Source organism: Drosophila innubila (assembly GCF_004354385.1).
Source record: "Drosophila innubila isolate TH190305 chromosome 2R unlocalized genomic scaffold, UK_Dinn_1.0 1_C_2R, whole genome shotgun sequence".
Taxonomy (NCBI): Eukaryota; Metazoa; Arthropoda; class Insecta; order Diptera; family Drosophilidae; genus Drosophila; species Drosophila innubila.
In genome coordinates this window covers 17,333,331-17,357,359 of record NW_022995374.1, presented here as the reverse complement: position 1 = coordinate 17,357,359, position 24,029 = coordinate 17,333,331, and the positions used below count along the sequence as shown (strand labels likewise).

General features: G+C 35.3%; 2 protein-coding genes across 2 annotated transcripts; one reads left to right on the top strand and one right to left on the bottom strand.

Annotated features, from left to right (window-relative positions):
• Positions 1 to 2,971: 2,971 nt before the first annotated feature.
• On the bottom strand, positions 2,972 to 6,605 carry LOC117783058 (aminopeptidase N). The gene is made up of 5 exons (XM_034620232.1): positions 6,160 to 6,605; positions 5,937 to 6,092; positions 4,473 to 5,874; positions 3,320 to 3,813; positions 2,972 to 3,261 (listed from the first exon to the last, which is right to left on the bottom strand). Exons 1-5 carry the CDS (start codon positions 6,603 to 6,605, stop codon positions 3,048 to 3,050), a joined length of 2,712 nt encoding a protein of 903 aa, XP_034476123.1. The 3' UTR covers positions 2,972 to 3,047.
• A 105-nt stretch (positions 6,606 to 6,710) lies between these two features.
• Positions 6,711 to 7,325, top strand: LOC117783044. The gene has a single exon (XM_034620202.1). It carries the CDS (start codon positions 6,711 to 6,713, stop codon positions 7,323 to 7,325), a length of 615 nt encoding a protein of 204 aa, XP_034476093.1.
• The last annotated feature ends 16,704 nt before the right edge of the window (positions 7,326 to 24,029 follow it).

Here is a 24,029-nt window from a genome sequence, read left to right as displayed (position 1 = left end):
CTCCGCACTCCTTTAGACAATCTCTTCCTCCTGGCAGGTCCTGGCCAGATGCAAGTTTTTAGTTTCGTTTCTGTGGCAATTGCTGGGTAACTTTCTGTGAATGTCTTTGCCTGGCGGCACCAGGACCAGCACCAGCACCAGCACAAAGGACCAAGAAGAAGGAGCCAAGAAATAGTTTCACGTCTTGCAAAATTCAAACAAAACTGGAAGGAAGCAATAAATGCAAAGCAAACTTTTCTTTCTAATGACATTGATAAAGGGACGTACAAATAAAATGCAAAGAAGACTGAAAATCAAAATAAATGAAACTATAAATCGATTTATATATAGGTATTCATTCATTGTATAATTTATTTGCTCATTCATGCATTCATTCTATCATTTATTGATTCATTTATTTATGCAATAAGTATTATCATTGTAATGCAAAATATTTGCATTGCTGCATTACTTCAAAACTTTTTAATGAATTTATTTTCTTGCAGTATTCTCACCTTCCTCTTTCCGTTCGATGTATTTACGGCGTAAGACAAGGAAAAACATAAACATGCAACTAAATGTGAGTCAACGCAAACAAACAACCTGCAGAATTTACAGCTAAAGTTTAATCCAGGTGTGCCAGTAATTGAAATTAACGCGATTTTGGCCAAGCAAACACACAGAGGAGCTTCCTTCAGTTCAGTTCTTGGATCAGGACCCAATTGAATTACAATGAACAACCACAAATAACAACCCACATCCCCTTTTCCAATATGACTACAATGTCGACCAAGCATGTCATATTCAATTAGAGCTAATTAGGCAATTTTCTAATGGCCATCAAATGAAGTCAACTGATGGCTATAGGAATAGAGATAGAGAGAAGCTTCTACTCGTAGCAAAGTAATAGAATTGGATTCAGGAGCACACAAGGCACGCATAGAGAAATTCAAAATTAATGCGCTATTACATAATTTGATCCTTATCGTTGCAGATACTCGACGCATATTAATTAACATTGCACATTTGAATGTCTGACAGCGAACAAACTGAAAATGCACACTACAAGTTCGGTTCAGGCCAAACAAATTGTTGGTCAGCAAATGCGGACCATGAAAAGGGCTAACTCGACATAAAACTTGGCCCACAAGTCCTTACAGAATGGAAATTAGTTCGATTAATGCCATTATACTTGCTTGTAAATCATCATTCAATTGCCAATGCTGCACTTGTATATACTCTGTACATAATATAGTCACTTATTAAACATATCACTAGATAAATTCCCGATGTGACTATTTGATCAGCGCGTATAATTTCAACATTAATAATTCTCAATTTTCAATCAGTATGCATATTTTTGTGATTGTATTTTAATTTATACCTTTTTGGCCCACAGCAGCTCTGTTTACCGATTTCGATTTCATTCTATAGAAACTTGCATATTGTATTTTATGTTATAAATATTTGCATGTACGAGTTTATTGGAGTAGCTGTCAGTGGCTTTCTGTTTACAAACTGATAATTTGACACACAAATAATATTAAAGTGTCACATTCACATGATGTCGTTCAATTAATTTATAATAAATAAATAAGTAAAAGTACCCAAACGCTACAAACATGAAATGTTCATAATTTTATGTGTCAATGTGTGTTAAAATCATTTACTCATCCGCGCACACATACACATACGCAGAGGGACACACGGATGCATTTCTGACATCACATTTAATTAATTTAATATGCATTTTTTTGTAATAACATTAATATCGTTAATTTCGTGATTGAGCCAATTTTCATTTGCCCATAACAATTTCTGAATGAAAAGCGTAAGAAATAATTGCTATTTTTAATATGTGCAATACGAAATACTCTTTTTTTTAAATCCAGTCCATCCAACGATAAGATAGAATATATGAAAAATTTATCGACGAAAACTAAAAATGTATACGTACTAAAACTTATAAAATATATGTAATAAATAGCACCCAAATGAGCTGCTTAAATAATATGCTTTCAAAGGGTATACTAATAATATGCTGGTATTTTGTTTGGTATTCAAAAAAAAATTGAACTGAACATTGTATACCCTGTAAAAGTGAGATGAATATAACAAAGAATATATATCGACATTTCGAGTTAAATCCCTGCTCAAGTGCAGATAAATATTTATTGCATACTTATGTGGGCAAACAAGTTTTGAAACTTTGATAGCAAATAAATTGACAGCATATGTTTGATATACCTGCTATGATTAAGAGCTGCGCTTCTTTAGTTAACGCATTTTAATTAAATCAAATGTCAATTAAGCAATTTGTTAATGTATTAAAATTGAAATGGCTAATTAACTTGTGTGCAAAAACTCTCAAGGCTATTTGAAATATCAATTTGAAATGCCCCAATGCATTTTAGTAGGTTTACAAATTGTTTAACCATCATAAAGAATCAGAGGAATGCATTGCGACAATGAGATGAGCATTTGATTAATTTGACTAATTGGCATGATATAAAAAAAGGTGAAAAAGTATGAATCTATGAAAATGTCAGTCGACTGACTGTTTTATCCTCCCAAGCGGATGATGACAGGTCACATCATGAGGTAATGTCATGCCCAGGGCAGCACACTCTGAACAAAGAAAATCGTGGGTGAGACTGTATGTGATTGTGTTTATCTAAATGTGTGTGTGTATGTGTGTATGTGTGTTTTTGTGTCTGTGTCGTATCCCGTGTCAAGCAATTCACAAGTCAAAGGCACGCAAGTTACTGACAGGATAAACAGCAGGATGCTCCGGATTCCATTAAACTGAGGCGTTTGCTTGCCATTGTCTCTTCATTCCCTTCAATTTCAATTCCAAGATTTCATCACCATTGGGTTAATTAATACCAAAGATGTTGAACATGAGATGTCATCACGCTTCAACCTGACTCAAGGCAAAGTATTCTTAGATTAGTTAACTCCCTACAATTCTGAGAATCAAAACAGACACAGGCAGAGATTGTCAAGTAGATGACACGCCTTTTATTCTACGAATATAATCTCTTATTTTCAGTCATAATCTATGAATATTAAATATATTTTGTTAAGACTCTGATAAATTCTTGTGAACGTTCTGTTAGCCATTTTTGATTTACTTTCCGCAATTCAACTGCAAGCTCCAGAGGTTCTTTGAATTTCTTGAGGCTCTTCAATTCCTGCAACTTTTCCTCCTTAATAAAGATCGTGTCATTTTCGACCAAAAGTAATACTAAGCTCTTAATTTGTTTAGCATTCAGTTTGTCACTGCAATATAAATAATAGGTTCATTTGGGTTTAAGCTAAATTATCTCTTGAGACTTACTTGAGTATTGTGGCATGTTGCAAGATATGTTCACTTGTCTCCAGTGCAACATATTTGCGGTGCAGTGCCGATGTCACTGCCTCAACATAATAGTTTCCTGTGGTTGCCTCTGTGGACTGCAGCAGATAGTCGAGGAACTGTTGCAGTTGTGTGAAGTTGCGACTGCAGCCAAGTCCAGTTGCCCAGGCGCTTTTCCTGGACTCAAACGTCTTGTTTTGGAAACGTTGCATCATCAACTCAAACTGCATCTCATTGCCAAATTCAATGTTCGTGCAAAAGACAATATCTCGAAAGTCCACGGGCACTTGTTCCTCATCAGTCTCCAGCGTAAATCCCATTGCCTGGTCGGTGCAGTTTTCCAGGCCGTAACGACATGCCTCGGCATAGGCCAAGCGACATAGGGTTATCTCTTGAATTGAGGTGGTTGTCGTTTGCAAGGACTCTAAACTGGGGCAACGTTCGTAAAGTGAAGCGACAAGCTTCCTTATAAACATCTGCAATAAATGGATTACTCAATCATTAAAAATCAATCATTAGAAAACCCTAAGCTTTAACTTTTCCTCAACATAATATTTTTATCTTTTCAGTTATGATATAATATTGCTTATAATCAAGGCTGCAAACCTCCAAAAATTTTGAAAGGCTCGGTTCGGCGGTTCGAACCATAGAGCAAGACATCGGTTCGGTTCGCGAATTGTTTTATATACCTCCTGAGCCCAAGGTTTGGATTCAAACCTTGGTTTAATTCCATAAAAAAAAAAATTTTATTTGTATATATTTTTCTCTACATTTGGAACTAATAATATACTTTTTTTTATAGAAATCAAATTTTGATGGTTATTTAAATTTATTTGAAGATTAAAATATGAATTATTTTAATCCGAAGTCTCAAATCATTGCGTAATTATAAAATTTATGTTATTTTTTTTTTCGAACCGATCGTTTTATTTTAGAAACCGGCTTAGGTTCGGGTTCTCAAAGTAAATAATTTCAAGGGTTCGGTTCATGATCCGGTTCAGGCTGCTTAAAAACCCGAACCGAACCGGTTCTACGAGGTTCTGTTCAGAACCGGTTTGCAGCCTTGTTTATAATGCAATTAACTGTTTAATTTTACATTCTTAGTTTAAAATTCTAATTTGTCGACTCAACTCACCCTAAAAATATTTGCATTCCCATAACTCAGCAGGTCACCGTGTCTATTGAGCACATCAAGGATTCTTTTCCAGGGAATGTAATGACGTTCAAGTGGCAAATACTCCAATAAACTAAATGCCAATTCATAACTCTGCATTTCTTTCCAGGCCAATGCCATAAGATCATCCATCAACTGTGCTCGATTTAGCTCATGAACTCCTCCAAAGTTTTCCGCTGAATTTAATGTGTTTATAATCAAACGCCAATTGCGATCATCGTAGTTGACACGATAAATGGTATTTACTTGAGGATTAAGTATAATCCATTCGTCGGCTGTCGGTTTGTGGAGAAGCTCTAAAGTACGATCAATTTTAGGGCACTTCAGCCAAAACTGCGGTTGTGTCATATTAAAATTTGCCTGTTGCTGGGTGACAAAAGTAAGCGGAATCCACCAACAACTGGCCGGATGATCTTCATCATCGACAAGCCAAAATCGAGTCTGATTAACTGTGACACTAGCTGTTGTGTAATTTCTATTCACGCTTACAATTGGATAACCCGCTTGGAGTGTCCAGGAGTCCATTACAGTAGATACGCGTGTTTTATTATGCGAAGAGTGCGCATTCACTGCCTCCTCCATGACCTGCCAGAGATCAGTCTGAACAACACTATCATAAGCATGTTTCTTCACATAGCTTCGTATGCCCGAATAGAAGATTTCATCTCCTAATAGCTTATGAAGCATGCGCACTGTAAGAGATCCCTTCTTATAAACGTACTCCGAAAACTGTTTCAGAATACTTTCAGAGCCTTGAACATCACGTGAAATGGGAATTGTTGAGTTAATAGCATCCTGGCGAAAAAATGTGGCCAAATCATTGGCAAAGTAACGATCTCCAGTGCCCCAATCGGGCATCAGAGCATCCAAAGTTAAATAGCCAAAATATGTGGAGGGTCCCTCTTTCAGCCAAAGATCATTCCACCATTTCATGGTCACTAAATTGCCAAACCATTGATGTGCATATTCATGTGCCATTGTGGATGATTTGCTCTCCTTACTTTCCAGCATCTCCTCGCGATCGTTGTGCACAAATTTGCTCTCCTTGAATGTAATGAGACCCCAGTTTTCCATTGCAGAAAATTTATGTGTTGGCACCGCCAACTGATCGACTTTTCGCAATGGAAAACTGTACTCCAACAGCTTTTCCAAATGACTTAACACTTTTGGTGCCAAATTGCTAAGAAAGTGAGCTTCATTTACAACCTTTGGTTGCACCCAGCTGCTAAATGTAACATTATGAACCGTGTCAATTGACTGGGTGGCAACTCTGGTTAAATTGTGCACTGCGTAGGCTACCAGATAAGTTGAAGTGCGGAAAATTGGTTCATGCTCGCACCAAATATAATTCGCAAGTGTTTCGCTGTAATGACAAAATGTGATTAAGATCGTGCTGAAATAATGAGATCAGTTAAGATCACTTACTGATCTTCACATTTGGCAATTGGTGTGTTGCTGAATCCTGTGTAGTTCCGGTGATATCCCAGGGTAACTCTAAAAGTCGCTTTCAAGTGGGGCTCATCGAAGCAGGGAAATGCCAATCTGGCAAAGGTCGGTGAAAATTGTGTTACGGCCAAGTAACTGGAACCAGAGAGAAAACATTTCAAGAGTAAATTCAAGTTAGTATAGTATAGTATAGCATACTCACCTTGTTTGATTAGTCAGTGAATCTTGGAAAGAGCTCCAATAATAGCCAGTATCATTGCTATTCAATGGACCCTTGAAGGGAATGATCAGCTCATACTTAACAGTCTGCTGAAGAACCTCGCAAAGGTGGAGTATGTAGAGCTCCTTATCCTCATTTAATTCCGCGTTAACTATGCAATTGTTGCCACTTTGAGAGGACAAAGTAACTCGGTTTTGATCTATAGTTAGATTCTTGGCATTCAAGGTAATATTTCTAGTCTGATCGAGCACATGGAAATGGATCTTCACTTGTCCCTCAAAACGCAGCTGATTAGGTCCATTCAGATGGGTTAGTATACGCAAATTGTAATGTTCTGGCTTAAAGAGATCTGTCAAGCGGTATGGATCATTCATAGACAGCACACCAACTGACATCAGGAGCAGTAGGAAGAATCGAATTATCTGCATGCTGAACTGAAGCTAAAATAAAGAAGCAGAGATTCTATTTAGTAAATCACAAGTGCTTTCAAACAATTTTCGGTCCTAGTCAGTGAATTTAAGTATGTTGAAAAAATGTTCATCAAGTTTATGTGCTCGCATCTTTCCGGTTCAAGTCCAAGAAAATTCTACTGTTTAATAAGATGTCCGGACACGTCATTGATCCAGCAAAGAAATCTAAGCTACCAGGGACAACGTCGCCGGGGATTTCGATTGACGTTGCTGCAGTGGCTCAGTGGAGTTCGTTCCCAGTATTGCATGTGGAAGCTACGTCGGCTACTCGCTCCAGACTTTGATGAGTTTGATTTTCTGATTGGGGCTCGACAGGCAGCCATCTCGATAATCGAGGCAGTGCGTCAATCGGACTGGAATCGTATACATAGCTGCTGCACCGATGAGGGAGCCTGTGCCATTTACAGTCTTTGCCAAAGTCAGAAAAACATTCACTATTCGAAACTTCTGCGCTTCGAGAGTCAACATCTCTGCCAAGTGTCTCCGAAATCCGTAAGAAGACACCGTGAGGATGGTCGCACCTATGTCTATGTGAACTTGGCTTTTGTGGGACTACGCAACATGCGAGACTTTGCCACATTCGATGAGCAACAAGAAATGTTGCAACTGACTAGGCAAGTGCTGGAACAATCTCGATTCCTGAGCAGAATTTGGCAATCCAACAGCGAATTGTGCTGAGCGAATTTCTATTGACACTGCGAAAAGAAATAACTGAATCCGAGTCTCAGCAATGGCTTGTCGACTTCTACAAAGTGTTTAGATTCAAACTTGTTAACTATAGTCCAGTGACGTTGGAATATCGCATCATTGAAATTCTAAAACCTGTTTAACTTCTTTGTCAACTCACCGTGTTTTTTTCTTTTGTCAATTATTCAAACTCACTGTCAATTACGTGCAGCTTTAACGTTCGTGGAACACATTCAAATTACCAGTATTGAGCAGGTACACGATACTCTTAGTGCTACCAAATGACACGTCTGGTTCCCGATCGAGACTGAAGCTAACTGAGCACTGCATACAGTAACCATCACCTTATGTGGTTGAGTGTCTTCAACGATTCAAGACAACTTGATATCTTCTGCCGTGCACTTAACACTTGCTTCAAATATATATCGGATTTCATAAATTCCACAGAATTTACCACAAATTCCTTTTACCTAAGCAGATGCTATCATTAAGCCCTCTAGAAATGATCAAATACGGCTTAGTGTACTTAGGATTATTTTAATCATGATTTCACCTCTAAATTTATTCTGCATTTAAATTTTCTTTACATTCCGTCCATTGTCTTTAGTTTGAATACCAACCCCTTAAGATTTTGTCAAAAACTTTGAACTCTCATAACTTAGTCAAAACTCAATCGATTGCTATGCGGAATGTCATTTCGATCATGATTTGGCCTCCAAATTGATTCTGCATTTAAATTTTACATCGAAAATTAAACTTTTTTGATCCATCATCCATAATTTGAATACCTACACCTTAAGATTTTGTCAAAAACTTTGAACTCTCATAACTTTGTCAAAACTTAACCGATTTCTATGCGAAATGTCATTTTGATGATAATTTGGCCTCTATATTGATTCTACGTCTAAATTTTAATATTTTACATAATTTAAAATTTTTATAAAATTGGCTTTAGAATCTGATTTGATTACTAAAGATTTACATATTAATTTCTAACATTTACGCGACTTGAATTTTATCAAAAACTCTATTTTTTTCATACTTACCCCGTTGCCGACTAAGTTTATACATTTGTCTTTTAATATTTGGAAAATTTATTTGAAGTAGTTCAATCCTACTTAGCGGCTGGCATGCTCAGTCTCTTGCCCTTCAATTAGACCCTTTTAAAAGTTTCGGCACACTCTTAACATTCTCATTTGGCCAACAAGGCGAGAGTTAACCGTTGTATTTTTTCCCTCTCTCTCTCTCTCTCTCTGTGCCTCTTTTTCACGCACTTCATTTTTTGCCATTCTGCACTTTGCACTTTTGCCTGAAGGCTCTGCTGGAAAATAAACTATTCTCGCACGGAATCACGCCGTGTCGCTTTCGAAAGGCATATAAAAAATGGAGGGCTTAATTAAAAAGCAAAAATGTACTGCGATTTTCCGCTTTTTTAACGCCAACTGCAACAACATGTCGTGCCCTCCAATTCAGTACGTTACAAACTATCAACACTGCTCGACTACAGGGATACCCTATAAATGGAAGTAAGTTATATAAAGTGTTCAGTTTAATAACAATTAAGTTTCTTATTAAATACACAAAATAAATCCAAAGGTATTTGAGAACCTATGTACCAAAATTTTTAAACTCAAAAGGGACTATCAATACTTACTGAAAGAATAAAATGTGCATTATTATTTCTTCAATTATATTTATTGTTACAACACTATTATTCTTATTATTCCCTTATAGCTAGCTCTATGATTACAGGGTATAAAGTAAAGAAAAGAATTGGACAACATTTACAAAAAGAAAACACTACTTAGTGGCGACATTTTATTTGCTGTTGTGTCTTCACAGAGACAACAGACATTTCAAATGTTCCTCGGCACAGGACTCATGTGTCTTCTTAGTCTTTCAGCACTTTTCCACAGAAGGTTCGCATTTGGTGTTCTTTTCTTGCTTTTCATTATTTTCTTTACATTCTTTTTTTTAGAGGAACTCATTTGTGTTAATTAAAGCAACAGCGAAAAATGAGAAACTCTCAAGAGCTCATTAAAACTGAAAAGTCACGGAACACAAGGGAAAAGAATAGTGTTACAACTGGAGAATTGTGAAGAAGTGTGTGACCTATTTTAAAATAATTTCCATTGATCAGTTAAGAACGAGAAAACTTTATATTTTAAACCGAAACATAGAAATTAAATTGAACTCGACGAGGCAAGAAATTCAGTCAGTGGAAGTTTTATACACTACACTCACTTTATGGAGTAATTGTTATTCATCAGTGTGCACACTAATCTATATGTAAGCATATGTGCATGTATATATATGTACATATGTAGTCATGGATGTGCGTTAAAACTATACGGGCCAAATGGCGGAGATCCATCACAATTTACAGCGCAAACGGACCAAAGTTGGCAATAAAATTTAATTTATATCCTGACAGTATTGCTCCTGTTTGTTATTCTCATTGTTGTTGTTGTTGTTGTGTTAGTTGCAGCAAGGCGAACGCGTTCAAGTGTTTGCAAAACATTTAATTCCATTTTCGATTACTGTGTAAGGGACAGAGAAGTTGGAAGGCTGGATAAAATTCGCCACATGGGCCACAGTCTGGCATATTAATGCTATGGTTTTGCCCGAGTTGAGACTGAGACAAAAATGCAATTGCAAATTCCCGACAAATGTGAATTTTGAATTGGCAAAACTACCTGGTAGACAGTCCCAGAGTCTGGCAGAGGTATGCACATTGAAAGTGGCATTTGTAGAGAGGCTCGACTAGTGTCATTTGTAAGCGTTGTCCAACATCCACTCGAGGTGCATTTGTTTGGGTTAGAAAGCGAATACTCCTCACCGCTTCAGCTTGCACCTCGTGTGAATCAGGGCAATTGAAGTGCTTTAAAGTGCTCTATGGCTGGCACATAAATAAATGTTTGCATTTACTTTACCTTCACTGGCCAAGTTGCCTCCGGCTTCGATTCGTTGCGCTTCCTGTTCCCATCACGTTCATAACTCAACTCTGTCTTTATGTTCTAGCTGCTGGATGGGGCGTTGTTGGACGCTTTATTTACTTGTAATTTGAAGCTCACTCTGCTGCAATCTCGATACAAATCCTCCTACAGCTCAGCTAGATACAAACCTGGCCAGGTCAGCTCTGCAGTGAAATCCCCCCGAGAAACATTGCCATAACTTTGTATATTGTAATGGCAATACGATTGACCGAATCTGCCAAAATAAAAAAAAAACGTACTTACATATATCACATAGATTTGCTGAGTATCTTCCATATCACATGGCAGCCAACTGTCAGACCCTGTTGTTCCCACTCAGGAACCCAGCTCTGATGCAGAAATTCGATAACTTGTGGTCGTTGGCCTTCGATGTACGCCCATCACTGTCGAATCCAATTGGAATGAAGCCTTACGTTTTCAAGGGAACTGGAGATACCCATAAATTGAAACCAGGATGATGCGAAAGAGTCACAACTTTTCACTGCTCCTTACAGATCTTAAAGCAGGAACTCTAACAACTATAATACTTTTTTTTTAATATAAATTATAAAATAAAAATAAACTTATTAAAAATGTTATTAAGAAAAACCTCTTATTTTTGGATTAGTATACAAAGGGTAAGAAAAATTAATAAATTTGAATTTAAATTTAAAAATTATAAAGGGTCATATTTAAACATTAACGGCATAAAATTATCCTTTAAAAAAAAAACAAACTGATGGAGATTAAAACGATGTGCTTGTGTTTTATTTCAATTCAAAGTTCTTAAAAAAAACACTCTTTATAATAAATCCCGCTCTCAATTTGTTTTATAGAAATTGAAAAATAAATTCAATTAGCCATCCAAAAAAGTTTATCTAAAAATTTTTAAGTCATTCACATGATTTATTTTTCAGGTTTGATTTTTTATAGCTTATATCTACTACTTACGAACCAAAAATAAAAGTTATAGACTCTATAGAGTGACTTTGTGGTGTTTCATTCTACTATTCTTGATGCTGTTCTAGAACGTAAGCAGCTCTAAATAGTTTTCGTACTTGCTCGTCTTCTCGTGACGAAACAGAAGTGGAAATAGTAGAAAGCGGGGAAAGGGGGGGAAAAGTAGGAGAAGGACGATGATGAGGAGGCTGCATTTGCAGTTGACAATGCTTTGGCTCTCTCTTTTCGGGCAGTTAGCAAAATGTCACGTAGCAAATGTGACAGCGTGGTCAACATAATGAATGGTTGCCACCCCGGAAAGGAGCAGCGAAAAGTGCAGCATGACACAGGTGCATGTGTTGTTCCACTGTGTGCATGTGTGTGTGTATGCGTGTGTGTGTATGAGCTTTTGTGTGCGAGTATAACACATGCACTTTGGGAGTTCATGTCTCCGACATTGATTGCCTTGGCGGCGATTGCAATAACCTTAGCTCTTGTGAGGCCAAGCGCGCCCAAATGTCACGACATTTCGGATACTAAAAGCCAACGACAGCGGCATCGCTTTTCTGGCAACGGCCCCAAAAATGTGTCCATGCACGTGACACTTGCTTGCAATTTGCAATTTGATTTTCTTCCAGCGAACGGCCGGCAACAAAGTTCCCGTTGTTGGCTGCATAAGTTCATAGATCAATTGATTCCATCGTCGGAGCTATGCTTTTGTATAGGTGACAACTCGACCAGTGGTTGGTGTGTATGTGTGTGTGTGTGTGTGGAGTGGTGGGTGTGTGTATGTTTTTATACTCGGTACCCCAAGAGTTCATGAGCGTTATAGCTTAGTGATAATGTAGGTAACAGGTTCTATTTTTACTCATAATTGCAAACATTACTTAAAAGCTGCTTTTGGTAAGTTGCGTCAGAAAGACGCACAAGCACTCGAGCAAACAGGCGGCGATCTTAAGCGAGTTTAAAATAAGAAAATATATATATAGCAGTGTCGGCGCCATCAGACGCACAAGCACACTTCTGCAATAGCAGATAGCTCGAGCTGATGGCGACTTTTAACTATTTACTGCGCAAAATTGAATTGCCTCATTACTCTAACGCTGATTTTTGCAGTAGATGTTATTGTAGTGCTCCCGATTAAAGATATATCTCAAATATACAGTGTGAAGAAAGAAGAGGCTCTGCTCCATCTGTGGGTATGCTTTCAAGTTACAGGTACTGAGTATCTCACTGTCGAGTTCGCTCTAACTTTTTCTAGTGCTTTTGCTGTCGGTGCTCTGTCTCTGCATTGGCGTCTTTACATTGTTACACTTGACCAAGTCAGATTGCAATTACACACTTGAGTGTACCCCTCATCCCCTTCCACACTCGTCCATCTCTCGCACATGACTTTTGCGTGTAGAGGCGAACAACGATTTGTGTTGGCTTTTCATTGTTTGCCAATTGCAACTTTACTATCATACCTCACCTTTTAGCCAGTCCAGTCGAGTCCTTTAGCCAGTTTGTCGTAATAGAGTGCTTAATGAAAAGTCTTGGTATATCCTAAGAGCTGCAGTTATCTAATTCCAAATATACTCCACACAAATGCCAATAGGGTTGATTGCCAAACGAGTGTTTGCACTTAAAGTCCAAAATACGCAAACATTTGATTAAATTGAAGCTCATGTAACCGGACACAGACCAATGAGTTTTCTCCCAAAGCGAGATGCCACATTTTTCCGGCAAGGTCGGCTAAGTGAGAATTCTACTCCACATCAGACGACTTCCTTCCGACCGTACCACATAAGTGGATGTCCATGTTTAAATGAATGTTAAGTTCCGTATTCAATCATTGTTTAAACACTCACTAATGTGGAGAACAGTTGGCCGGAGGAAGCACAGATAATTATTATAGCTATTTTGATTAAAACACAGTTCATTTTGAATTTGCTGTTACTTGATAAACTTATTAAATATTTAAAGCGTTGTTTGTTTATTGTTTCTTTGTTGTTGTTACGTGTTTTTGTTTTTACGTTGTTGTTAACACTCTAAAATGCGGTCTGATTTGTAAGTAGATTCAAACCCCTGAATCTAAGGTTAAAATTTTAAAGCTTGACTTAATTCATAAACAAATAAGAATATTATATTTTTTCAATCGCATTAATTTTTAAGATAAAATATATTAAAAAAAACATGTAAAATCTTAAACTTAAGTTTATGAAGTAATTTTAATTCATTACATTATTAATTGTTAAATTCTCAAATAATTAAATTAATTGATATTTATTCGAGCCGACTATTTTTTTTAAAGAATGTCATACTCATCAGGCTCACATTGGTCGCCAAACGCGACTATACGAAGGTGGCAAGTGGCGGTTCCATGCTTCACTGTCTGCTGAAACCGATGACCTTCGAATTGAAAACGGGACAGGCGTTGATAATTCGAATGCGACAGGCATGCGGGAGCTACTGGAAAACCTTTGCCCAGCAGCAAAAGAGTTTAAACGGCTGCATACACAAGTACAAAAGATTGGAAGATAAGAATATCCCTAACAAAATCTTGTTAAATAGCAGCCAACATTTTGGGGCACAGTTGTTGTTTGTAGCTCTGCAATTGTTTCTCAAAATGATGTCTGTCTAATAAGCAATCGAGTGAGAAATAAAACTTATTTTAATTTTAACTTGTTCACTTCTTAAAGAATGCGCAAATATTTATTTTATGCGGTCAACTAACTGTCTAACAGTCAGTGTAATAAATTGATTTAAGAGCTTTGCTTTCGACCATTAATCTATTTTGTTTTGGCTGCCACGCCCCTTGCATCATTTTCTGTTTATTGTTTAATGAATGAATGAGAAATTTCAATGGGGCGTTTCTTCGAAAAATCCTTTGAGAAAATGAGCCTTGCTTTTGTCGCTGTCTGTCTTTTATTTTTGGTCATGCAGTTTGCAAATTCGCTTGGTTTTGTGATCACAAGCAGAGACAATGGCGAATAAACAAATACAAACTGATTATCATGGCATGGCTCAAAAGCCTTTGTTTTTGTGCTGCGGTTCGGTCCAATAAAACGCCACTTGTAATAATTGAAAGCTAAAGATAAACTTTGGTAGGCTGCCACATTTATTTTTTTTTTTGATTTCACTTCATCATCATTTGTCAATGTCTGCGCTGGCAGGCGGTTAACGAAGTGTGATTCCCTTCTTCATCATTTCGCCATTTGCATGTTCAATAGGTAGATGAGATAAGGTTTTAGAATGGACTGCAGTTTCATAGCCTGAATGCACTCAGTTGCACTTCCGTTTACTTTTGAACGCCTCCATTTTGCTGGCAGGTTGGTGCTTCCCCTTTTGCAGCTTTTCCGCTCTTTTCAGTTGTGCAGTCAGCGATGTGCTAATCAAATTATAAATTGTGCCCCATTGGGAAGTCGTTCAAAGCAGAGCCAAGCCAACAGGACACAAGCTGACATTGTCATCATCAGCCCAGCGATGGAGATGCCATCATAATTCTTGTTCGATGGTGCACAAAAAATGAGTTGTGCCTGCAAACTGCCTTTGCCCCCTCTACCCTCTTCTAAAACCGTAATGGAAAACGCCATCAGATGGCAGCTGACATTGCATCTGGGTCAGGGTCCATTTGCAATTGCTGCCCTTTTCCAGTTATTTTCCATTTTCATTTTTCTTTCATTTTGTGTGTATTATGTTTGTGCGTGTAATCAGGCAGGGATGGAACTGGAGCTGGTCTATTGAGAGTCACACACAGGTGTTAGACATGTGACCCACGAGGGCACATTAAACAATCCATTCGTTTAATTAACAATTTGCATTTGCTGTTTTTATGCCGTGAGTGCGCATATACATAGATGAGTGACTGTGTGCAATGCTTTTGTTTCATAATTGCTATTTGCATTGCCAACCATTGTTATAGCTTTAAAAAAAAAAAAGGGTATTACATATTTTTTAGCGGCATATTCGTTTCACTACCGTAAGAATGAGTCTTCTTTTTAAATAGGGTATTTAATCTTCAACACGGAAAAGTTGTAAAATACTTGAATAAGGTGCATATTAAAGCGCTAACAGGAATTTGAGAAAAACAATGTATTAAACACAAGTACTATGTGGATGCGTTTATATACTTAACAAAAAACATTGCAAACAACCAAATACCCAAACATTTTGGTGGACTTATTAAAGATGAAAACAATTCAAATAAAATTAAGCTATTGTATCTAAGACTTAGATTCTAAGCTAAACATTTAATTTAAATTCGATTTCAAAATTTGTTGACTAAAGTATTTATTGCAGTTTTACTAAGCACTTCATTTTGGGTCATTTAATAGTTTATATTATTTACTTTAAATATTTTCAAAAATAAATTACATATGAATTATTAATGGATTATTTACAAATAAATCAGTCTGCAACTGCAACCACTACATGCAGCGCATTCCAAAAAAATAATAATACAATATGGAATTTTGTGATGCTATGTGGCACTGGTATTTCTTTATTTAAAATTGAATATCACTATCACAAATCTTTTGGTATTTCCGAACATATTACGAATGTTTTTGCAAGTTTTCCTATTTCTCTCTCTCCCTCTTTCTGTGTTCGTTTGTTTTGGCATGGCACACAGTCTGTCTTCCATTTAGCAAGGGAAAAACTGCAATCACCTTTGTGATTGTGCTTTGCTTTTCAGCTTTATCGCAATTCCATTCAACTATTTTCGCTTTGTGCACTAAAAGTATTAAATTTCTTCAAATACTATTCTGAAATAATCCCAAGCACTTCCGTCTGAGCGGAAGATTCCAACAACAGCCAGCAGAGAGAGCGGTCGGCCTTTCGGGGGGATTCCCCTTTTCATTTCTTTGGTCAGCTGTGTGCCAAATTCATCCTCTCTCTTTCGCTCTCTGGCAACCCATCTAAGCCAACATGGAATGCTTTTAATGGTTTCGCAACCATTTCTTATCATTATCAAGGCAAGCGTTTAACTTTAAACGCGACTTTTGTACTATTGTGGTTACTGTTGCCTTTACTATTGTTGTTGTTTTTTACTATTAGTGCTTCTTGTTGTTGTTGTATTCTCATTGTAACTTCTGCATCCCTAACAACAACAGCGTTGCACTTTTAGCGCATTTCCGTCAACTGGTTCATTTAGTAAGAATATTCGTTTATACATATATACATACATATGTACTTATTTACATCTGCATTTATTCTCCATTTTATCTTGAAACTTGTATACACAGCAATATTGTATTGTATGTATTTTATATTCTATTCCTTTTTTTGGCTCTACTTATTTTCATTTTTTTTGTAGTTTCCTATGGTCTTTAGTAAAGGTAAAAAAAAATTATTATTATTTATCCATCTAAAATTAAAATACAAATATGTACATTTTTGTCCTGTCAAAAACATTACTTGATATACTGTATATGAACATGCAATATAAAAAACATATACACATTATTGACGGCGTACCAAATTAGAGATGATCGTGAAAACAATATACATACATTCGTTGAAATAAATTTGTAATTTAATATATGTAATGCTATTTCATGCAAAAAAATTTTTTATTTTAAAAATATATATAATAATAATAATAATTATTAATTTAAAAATTCATATTAAGAGACCAAATAATGATCAAGACGATATTCCGCATGAAAATCGGTCAAGTTTTGGCAAAGTTATACATGTTTATGTGTATGGGCATTCTAGCCATACCTGACGTATAACTATACGTTGCTATATGGGTTAACAAAAATTTTTTTTTGTTGTTAACTATTTTGTATACCGAATTAATTTAGAGACCAAATAATGATCAAGACGATATTCCGCATGAAAATCGGTCAAGTTTTGGCAAAGTTATACATGTTTATGTGTATGGGCATGTCTAAGCCTATACCTGACGTATAGCTATACGTTGCTTATGAGGTAAACAAAACTTTTTTTTGTTGTTAGCTACTTTTGTATACCGATTTATTATAGAGACCAAATAATGATCGAGACGATATTCCGCATGAAAATCGGTCAAGTTTTGGCAAAGTTATACATGTTTATGTGTTTGGATATGTCTAAGCCTATACTGGACGTATAGCTATACGTTGCTATGAGGTTAACAAACATTTTTTTTGTTGTTAACTATTTTGTATACCGAATTAATTTAGAGACCAAATAATGATCAAGACGATATTCCGCATGAAAATCGGTCAAGTTTTGGCAAAGTTATACATGTTTATGTGTATGGGCATGTCTAAGCCTATACCTGACGTATAGCTATACGTTGCTTATGAGGTTAACAAACATTTTTTTTTTTGTTAACTATTTTGTATGCCGAATTAATTTAGAGACCAAATAATGATCAAGACGATATTCCGCATGAAAATCGGTCAAGTTTTGGCAAAGTTATACATGTTTATGTGTTTGGATATGTCTAAGCATATACTGGACGTATAGCTATACGTTGCTTATGAGGTTAACAAAAATTTTTTTTGAATTAATTTAGAGACCAAATAATGATCAAGACGATATTCCGCATGAAAATCGGTCAAGTTTTGGCAAAGTTATACATGTTTATGTCTATGGGCATGTCTAAGCCTATACCTGACGTATAGCTATACGTTGCTTATGAGGTTAACAAACATTTTTTTTGTTGTTAACTATTTTGTATGCCGAATTAATTTAGAGACCAAATAATGATCAAGACGATATTCCGCATGAAAATCGGTCAAGTTTTGGCAAAGTTATACATGTTTATGTGTATGGGCATGGCTAAGCCTATACCTGACGTATAGCTATACGTTGCTTATGAGGTTAACAAAATTTTTTTTGTTGTTAACTATTTTGTATACCGAATTAATTTAGAGACCAAATAATGATCAACACGATATTCCGCATGAAAATCGGTCAAGTTTTGGCTAAAGTTATACATGTTTATGTGTATGGGCATGGCTAAACCTATACCTGACGTATATATACGTTGCTTATGAGGTTAACAAAATTTTTTTGTTGTTAGCTATTTTGTATGCCGAATTAATTTAGGGACCAAATAATGATCAAGACGATATTCCGCATGAAAATCGGTCAAGTTTTGGCAAAGTTATACATGTTTATGTGTTTGGGCATGTCTAAGCCTATACCTGACGTATAGCTATACGTTGCTTATGAGGTTAACAAACATTTTTTTTAGTGTTAACTATTTTGTATACCGAATTAATTAAGAGACCAAATAATGATCAAGACGATATTCCGCATGAAAATCGGTCAAGTTTTGGCAAAGTTATACATGTTTATGTCTATGGTCATGTCTAAGCCTATACTGGACGTATAGCTATACGTTGCTTATGAGGTTAACAAACATTTTTTTTATTGTTAACTATTTTGTATACCGAATTAATTAAGAGACCAAATAATGATCAAGACGATATTCCGCATGAAAATCGGTCAAGTTTTGGCAAAGTTATACATGTTTATGTCTATGGGCATGTCTAAGCCTATACCTGACGTATAGCTATACGTTGCTTATGAGGTTAACAAAAATTTTTTTTGTTGTTAACTATTTTGTATACCGAATTAATTTAGAGACCAAATAATGATCAAGACGATATTCCGCATGAAAATCGGTCAAGTTTTGGCAAAGTTATACATGTTTATGTGTTTGGATATGTCTAAGCCTATACTGGACGTATAGCTATACGTTGCTTATAAGGTTAACAAAAATTTTTTTTGTTGTTAACTATTTTGTATACCGAATTAATTTAGAGACCAAATAATGATCAAGACGATATTCCGCATGAAAATCGGTCAAGTTTTGGCAAAGTTATACATGTTTATGTGTTTGGATATGTCTAAGCCTATACTGGACGTATAGCTATACGTTGCTTATGAGGTTAACAAAAATTTTTTTTGTTGTTAACTATTTTGTATACCGAATTAATTTAGAGACCAAATAATGATCAAGACGATATTCCGCATGAAAATCGGTCAAGTTTTGGCAAAGTTATACATGTTTATGTGTATGGGCATGGCTAAGCCTATACCTGACGTATAGCTATACGTTGCTTATGAGGTTAACAAAAATTTTTTTATTGTTAACTATTTTGTATACCGAATTAATTTAGAGACCAAATAATGATCAAGACGATATTCCGCATGAAAATCGGTCAAGTTTTGGCAAAGTTATACATGTTTATGTGTTTGGATATGTCTAAGCCTATACTGGACGTATAGCTATACGTTGCTTATGAGGTTAACAAACATTTTTTTTAGTGTTAACTATTTTGTATACCGAATTAATTAAGAGACCAAATAATGATCAAGACGATATTCCGCATGAAAATCGGTCAAGTTTTGGCAAAGTTATACATGTTTATGTGTATGGGCATGTCTAAGCCTATACCTGACGTATAGCTATACGTTGCTTATGAGGTTAACAAAAATTTTTTTTGTTGTTAACTATTTTGTATACCGAATTAATTTAGAGACCAAATAATGATCAAGACGATATTCCGCATAATAATCGGTCAAGTTTTGGCAAAGTTATACATGTTTTTGTGTATGGGCATGTCTAAGCCTATACCTGACGTATAGCTATACGTTGCTTATGAGGTTAACAAAAATTTTTTTTGTTGTTAACTATTTTGTATACCGAATTAATTTAGAGACCAAATAATGATCAAGACGATATTCCGCATGAAAATCGGTCAAGTTTTGGCAAAGTTATACATGTTTATGTGTTTGGATATGTCTAAGCCTGGACGTTGCTTATGAGGTAAACAAACATTTTTTTTTTGTTAACTATTTTGTATGCCAGAATTAATTAAGACAAAAAAATGATCAAGACGATATTCCGCATGAAAATCGGTCAAGTTTTGGCAAAGTTATACATGTTTATGTTATGGGCATGTCTAAGCCTATACCTGACGTATAGCTATACGTTGCTTATGAGGTTAACAAAATTTTTTTGTTGTTAACTATTTTATGCGAATTAATTTAGAGACCAAATAATGATCAAGACGATATTCCGCATGAAAATCGGTCAAGTTTTGGCAAAGTTATACATGTTAATGTGTTTGGGCATGTCTAAGCCTATACCTGACGTATAGCTATACGTTGCTTATGAGGTTAACAAAAATTTTTTTGTTGTTAACTATTTTGTATACCGAATTAATTAAGAGACCAAATAATGATCAAGACGATATTCCGCATGAAAATCGGTCAAGTTTTGGAAAAGTTATACATGTTTATGTGTTTGGATATGTCTAAGCCTATACTGGACGTATAGCTATACGTTGCTTATGAGGTTAACAAACTTTTTTTTTTTGTTGTTAACTATTTTGTATACCGAATTAATTTAGAGACCAAATAATGATCAAGACGATATTCCGCATGAAAATCGGTCAAGTTTTGGCAAAGTTATACATGTTTATGTGTTTGGATATGTCTAAGCCTATACTGGACGTATAGCTATACGTTGCTTATGAGGTTAACAAAAATTTTTTTTTGTTGTTAACTATTTTGTATGCCGAATTAATTTAGAGACCAAATAATGATCAAGACGATATTCCGCATGAAAATCGGTCAAGTTTTGGCAAAGTTATACATGTTTATGTGTTTGGATATGTCTAAGCCTATACTGGACGTATAGCTATACGTTGCTTATGAGGTTAACAAAAATTTTTTGTTGTTAACTATTTTGTATGCCGAATTAATTTAGAGACCAAATAATGATCAAGACGATATTCCGCATGAAAATCGGTCAAGTTTTGGCAAAGTTATACATGTTTATGTGTATGGGCATGTAAAAAGCTATACCTGACGTATAGCTATACGTTGCTTATAGGGTTAACAAAAATTTTTTTTTGTTGTTAACTATTTTTATGCATGCCGTTAATTTAGAGACCAAATAATGATCAAGACGATATTCCGCATGAAAATCGGTCAAGTTTTGGCAAAGTTATACATGTTTATGTGTATGGGCATGTCTAAGCCTATACCTGACGTATAGCTATACGTTGCTTATGAGGTTAACAAAATTTTTTTTGTTGTTAACTATTTTGTATACCAAATTAATTAAGAGACCAAATAATGATCAAGACGATATTCCGCATGAAAATCGGTCAAGTTTTGCCAAAGTTATACATGTTTATGTGTATGGGCATGTCTAAGCCTATACCTGACGTATAGCTATACGTTGCTTATGAGGTTAACAAAATTTTTTTGTTGTTAACTATTTTGTATACCGAATTAATTAAGAGACCAAATAATGATCAAGACGATATTCCACATAAAAATCGGTCAAGTTTTGGCAAAGTTATACATGTTTATGTGTATGGGCATGGCTAAGCCTATACCTGACGTATAGCTATACGTTGCTTATGAGGTTAACAAAAATTTTTTTTGTTGTTAACTATTTTGTATACCGAATTAATTTAGAGACCAAATAATGATCAAGACGATATTCCGCATGAAAATCGGTCAAGTTTTGGCAAAGTTATACATGTTTATGTGTTTGGATATGTCTAAGCCTATACTGGACGTATAGCTATACGTTGCTTATGAGGTTAACAAACATTTTTTTTTTTGTTAACTATTTTGTATACCGAATTAATTAAGAGACCAAATAATGATCAAGACGATATTCCGCATGAAAATCGGTCAAGTTTTGCAAAGTTATACATGTTTATGTGTATGGGCATGTCTAAGCCTATACCTGACGTAGCTATACGTTGCTTATGAGTTAACAAAAAATTTTTTGTTGTTAACTATTTTGTATACCGAATTAATTTAGAGACCAAATAATGATCAAGACGATATTCATGAAAAATCGGTCAAGTTTTGGCAAAGTTATACATGTTTATGTGTATGGGCATGTCTAAGCCTACCTGACGTATATACGTTATGAGGTTAACAAACATTTTTTTGTTGTTAACTATTTTGTATGCCGAATTAATTTAGAGACCAAATAATGTCAAGACGATATTCCGCATGAAAATCGGTCAAGTTTTGTAGTTATACATGTTTATGTGTTTGGATATGTCTAAGCCTATGGACGTTTAGCTTATACGTTGCTTATGGGTTAACAAACATTTTTTTTTGTTAACTATTTTGTATACAGATTAATTTAGAGACCAAATAATGATCAAGACGATATTCCGCATGAAAATCGGTCAAGTTTTGTAAAGTTATACGTGTTTATGTGTATGGGCATGTCTAAGCCTATACTGACGTATAGCTATACGTTGCTTATAGAGTTAACAAAATTTTTTTGTTGTTAACTATTTTGTATACCGAATTAATTTAGAGACCAAATAATGATCAAGACGATATTCCGCATGAAAATCGGTCAAGTTTTGGCAAAGTTATACATGTTTATGTGTTTGGGCATGTCTAAGCCTATACCTGACGTATAGCTATACGTTGCTTATGAGGTTAACAAAAATTTTTTTTGTTGTTAACTATTTTGTATACCGAATTAATTTAGAGACCAAATAATGATCAAGACGATATTCCGCATGAAAATCGGTCAAGTTTTGGCAAAGTTATACATGTTTATGTGTTTGGATATGTCTAAGCCTATACTGGACGTATAGCTATACGTTGCTTATGAGGTGAACAAACATTTTTTTTGTTGTTAACTATTTTGTATGCCGAATTAATTAATGTGTTTGGATATGTCTAAGCCTATACTGGACGTATAGCTATACGTTGCTTATGAGGTTAACAAAAATTTTTTTTGTTGTTAACTATTTTGTATACCGAATTAATTTAGAGACCAAATAATGATCAAGACGATATTCCGCATGAAATCGGTCAAGTTTTGTCAAAGTTATACATGTTTATGTGTATGGGCATATTTCAAGCCTATACCTGACGTATAGCTATACACGTTGTATAAGGTTAACAAAAATTTTTTTTGTTGTTAACTATTTTGTATACCGAATTAATTTAGAGACCAAATAATGATCAAGACGATATTCCGCATGAAAATCGGTCAAGTTTTAGCAAAGTTTTATGTTTATGTGTGTATGGGCATGGCTAAGCCTATACCTGACGTATATAGCTATACGTTGCTTATGAGGTTAACAAAAATTTTTTTTATTGTTAACTATTTTATATACCGAATTAATTTAGAGACCAAATAATGATCAAGACGATATTCCGCATGAAAATCGGTCAAGTTTTGGCAAAGTTATACATGTTTATGTGTTTGGATATGTCTAAGCCTATACTGGACGTATAGCTATACGTTGCTTATGAGGTTAACAAACATTTTTTTTTGTTGTTAACTATTTTGTATGCCGAATTAATTTAGAGACCAAATAATGATCAAGACGATATTCCGCATGAAAATCGGTCAAGTTTTGGCAAAGTTATACATGTTTATGTGTATGGGCATGTCTAAGCCTATACTGACGTATAGCTATACATTGCTTATAAGTTAACAAAAATTTTTTTTTTGTTGTTAACTATTTTTGTATGCCGAATTAATTTAAGACAAATAATGATCAAGACATATCCGCATGAAAATCGGTCAAGTTTTGGCAAAGTTATACATGTTTATGTGTATGGGCATGGCTAAGCCTATACCTGACGTATAGCTATACGTTGCTTATGAGGTTAACAAAAATTTTTTTTGTTGTTAACTATTTTGTATACCGAATTAATTTAGAGACCAAATAATGATCAAGACGATATTCCGCATGAAAATCGGTCAAGTTTTGGCAAAGTTATACATGTTTATGTGTTTGGATATGTCTAAGCCTATACTGGACGTATAGCTATACGTTGCTTATGAGGT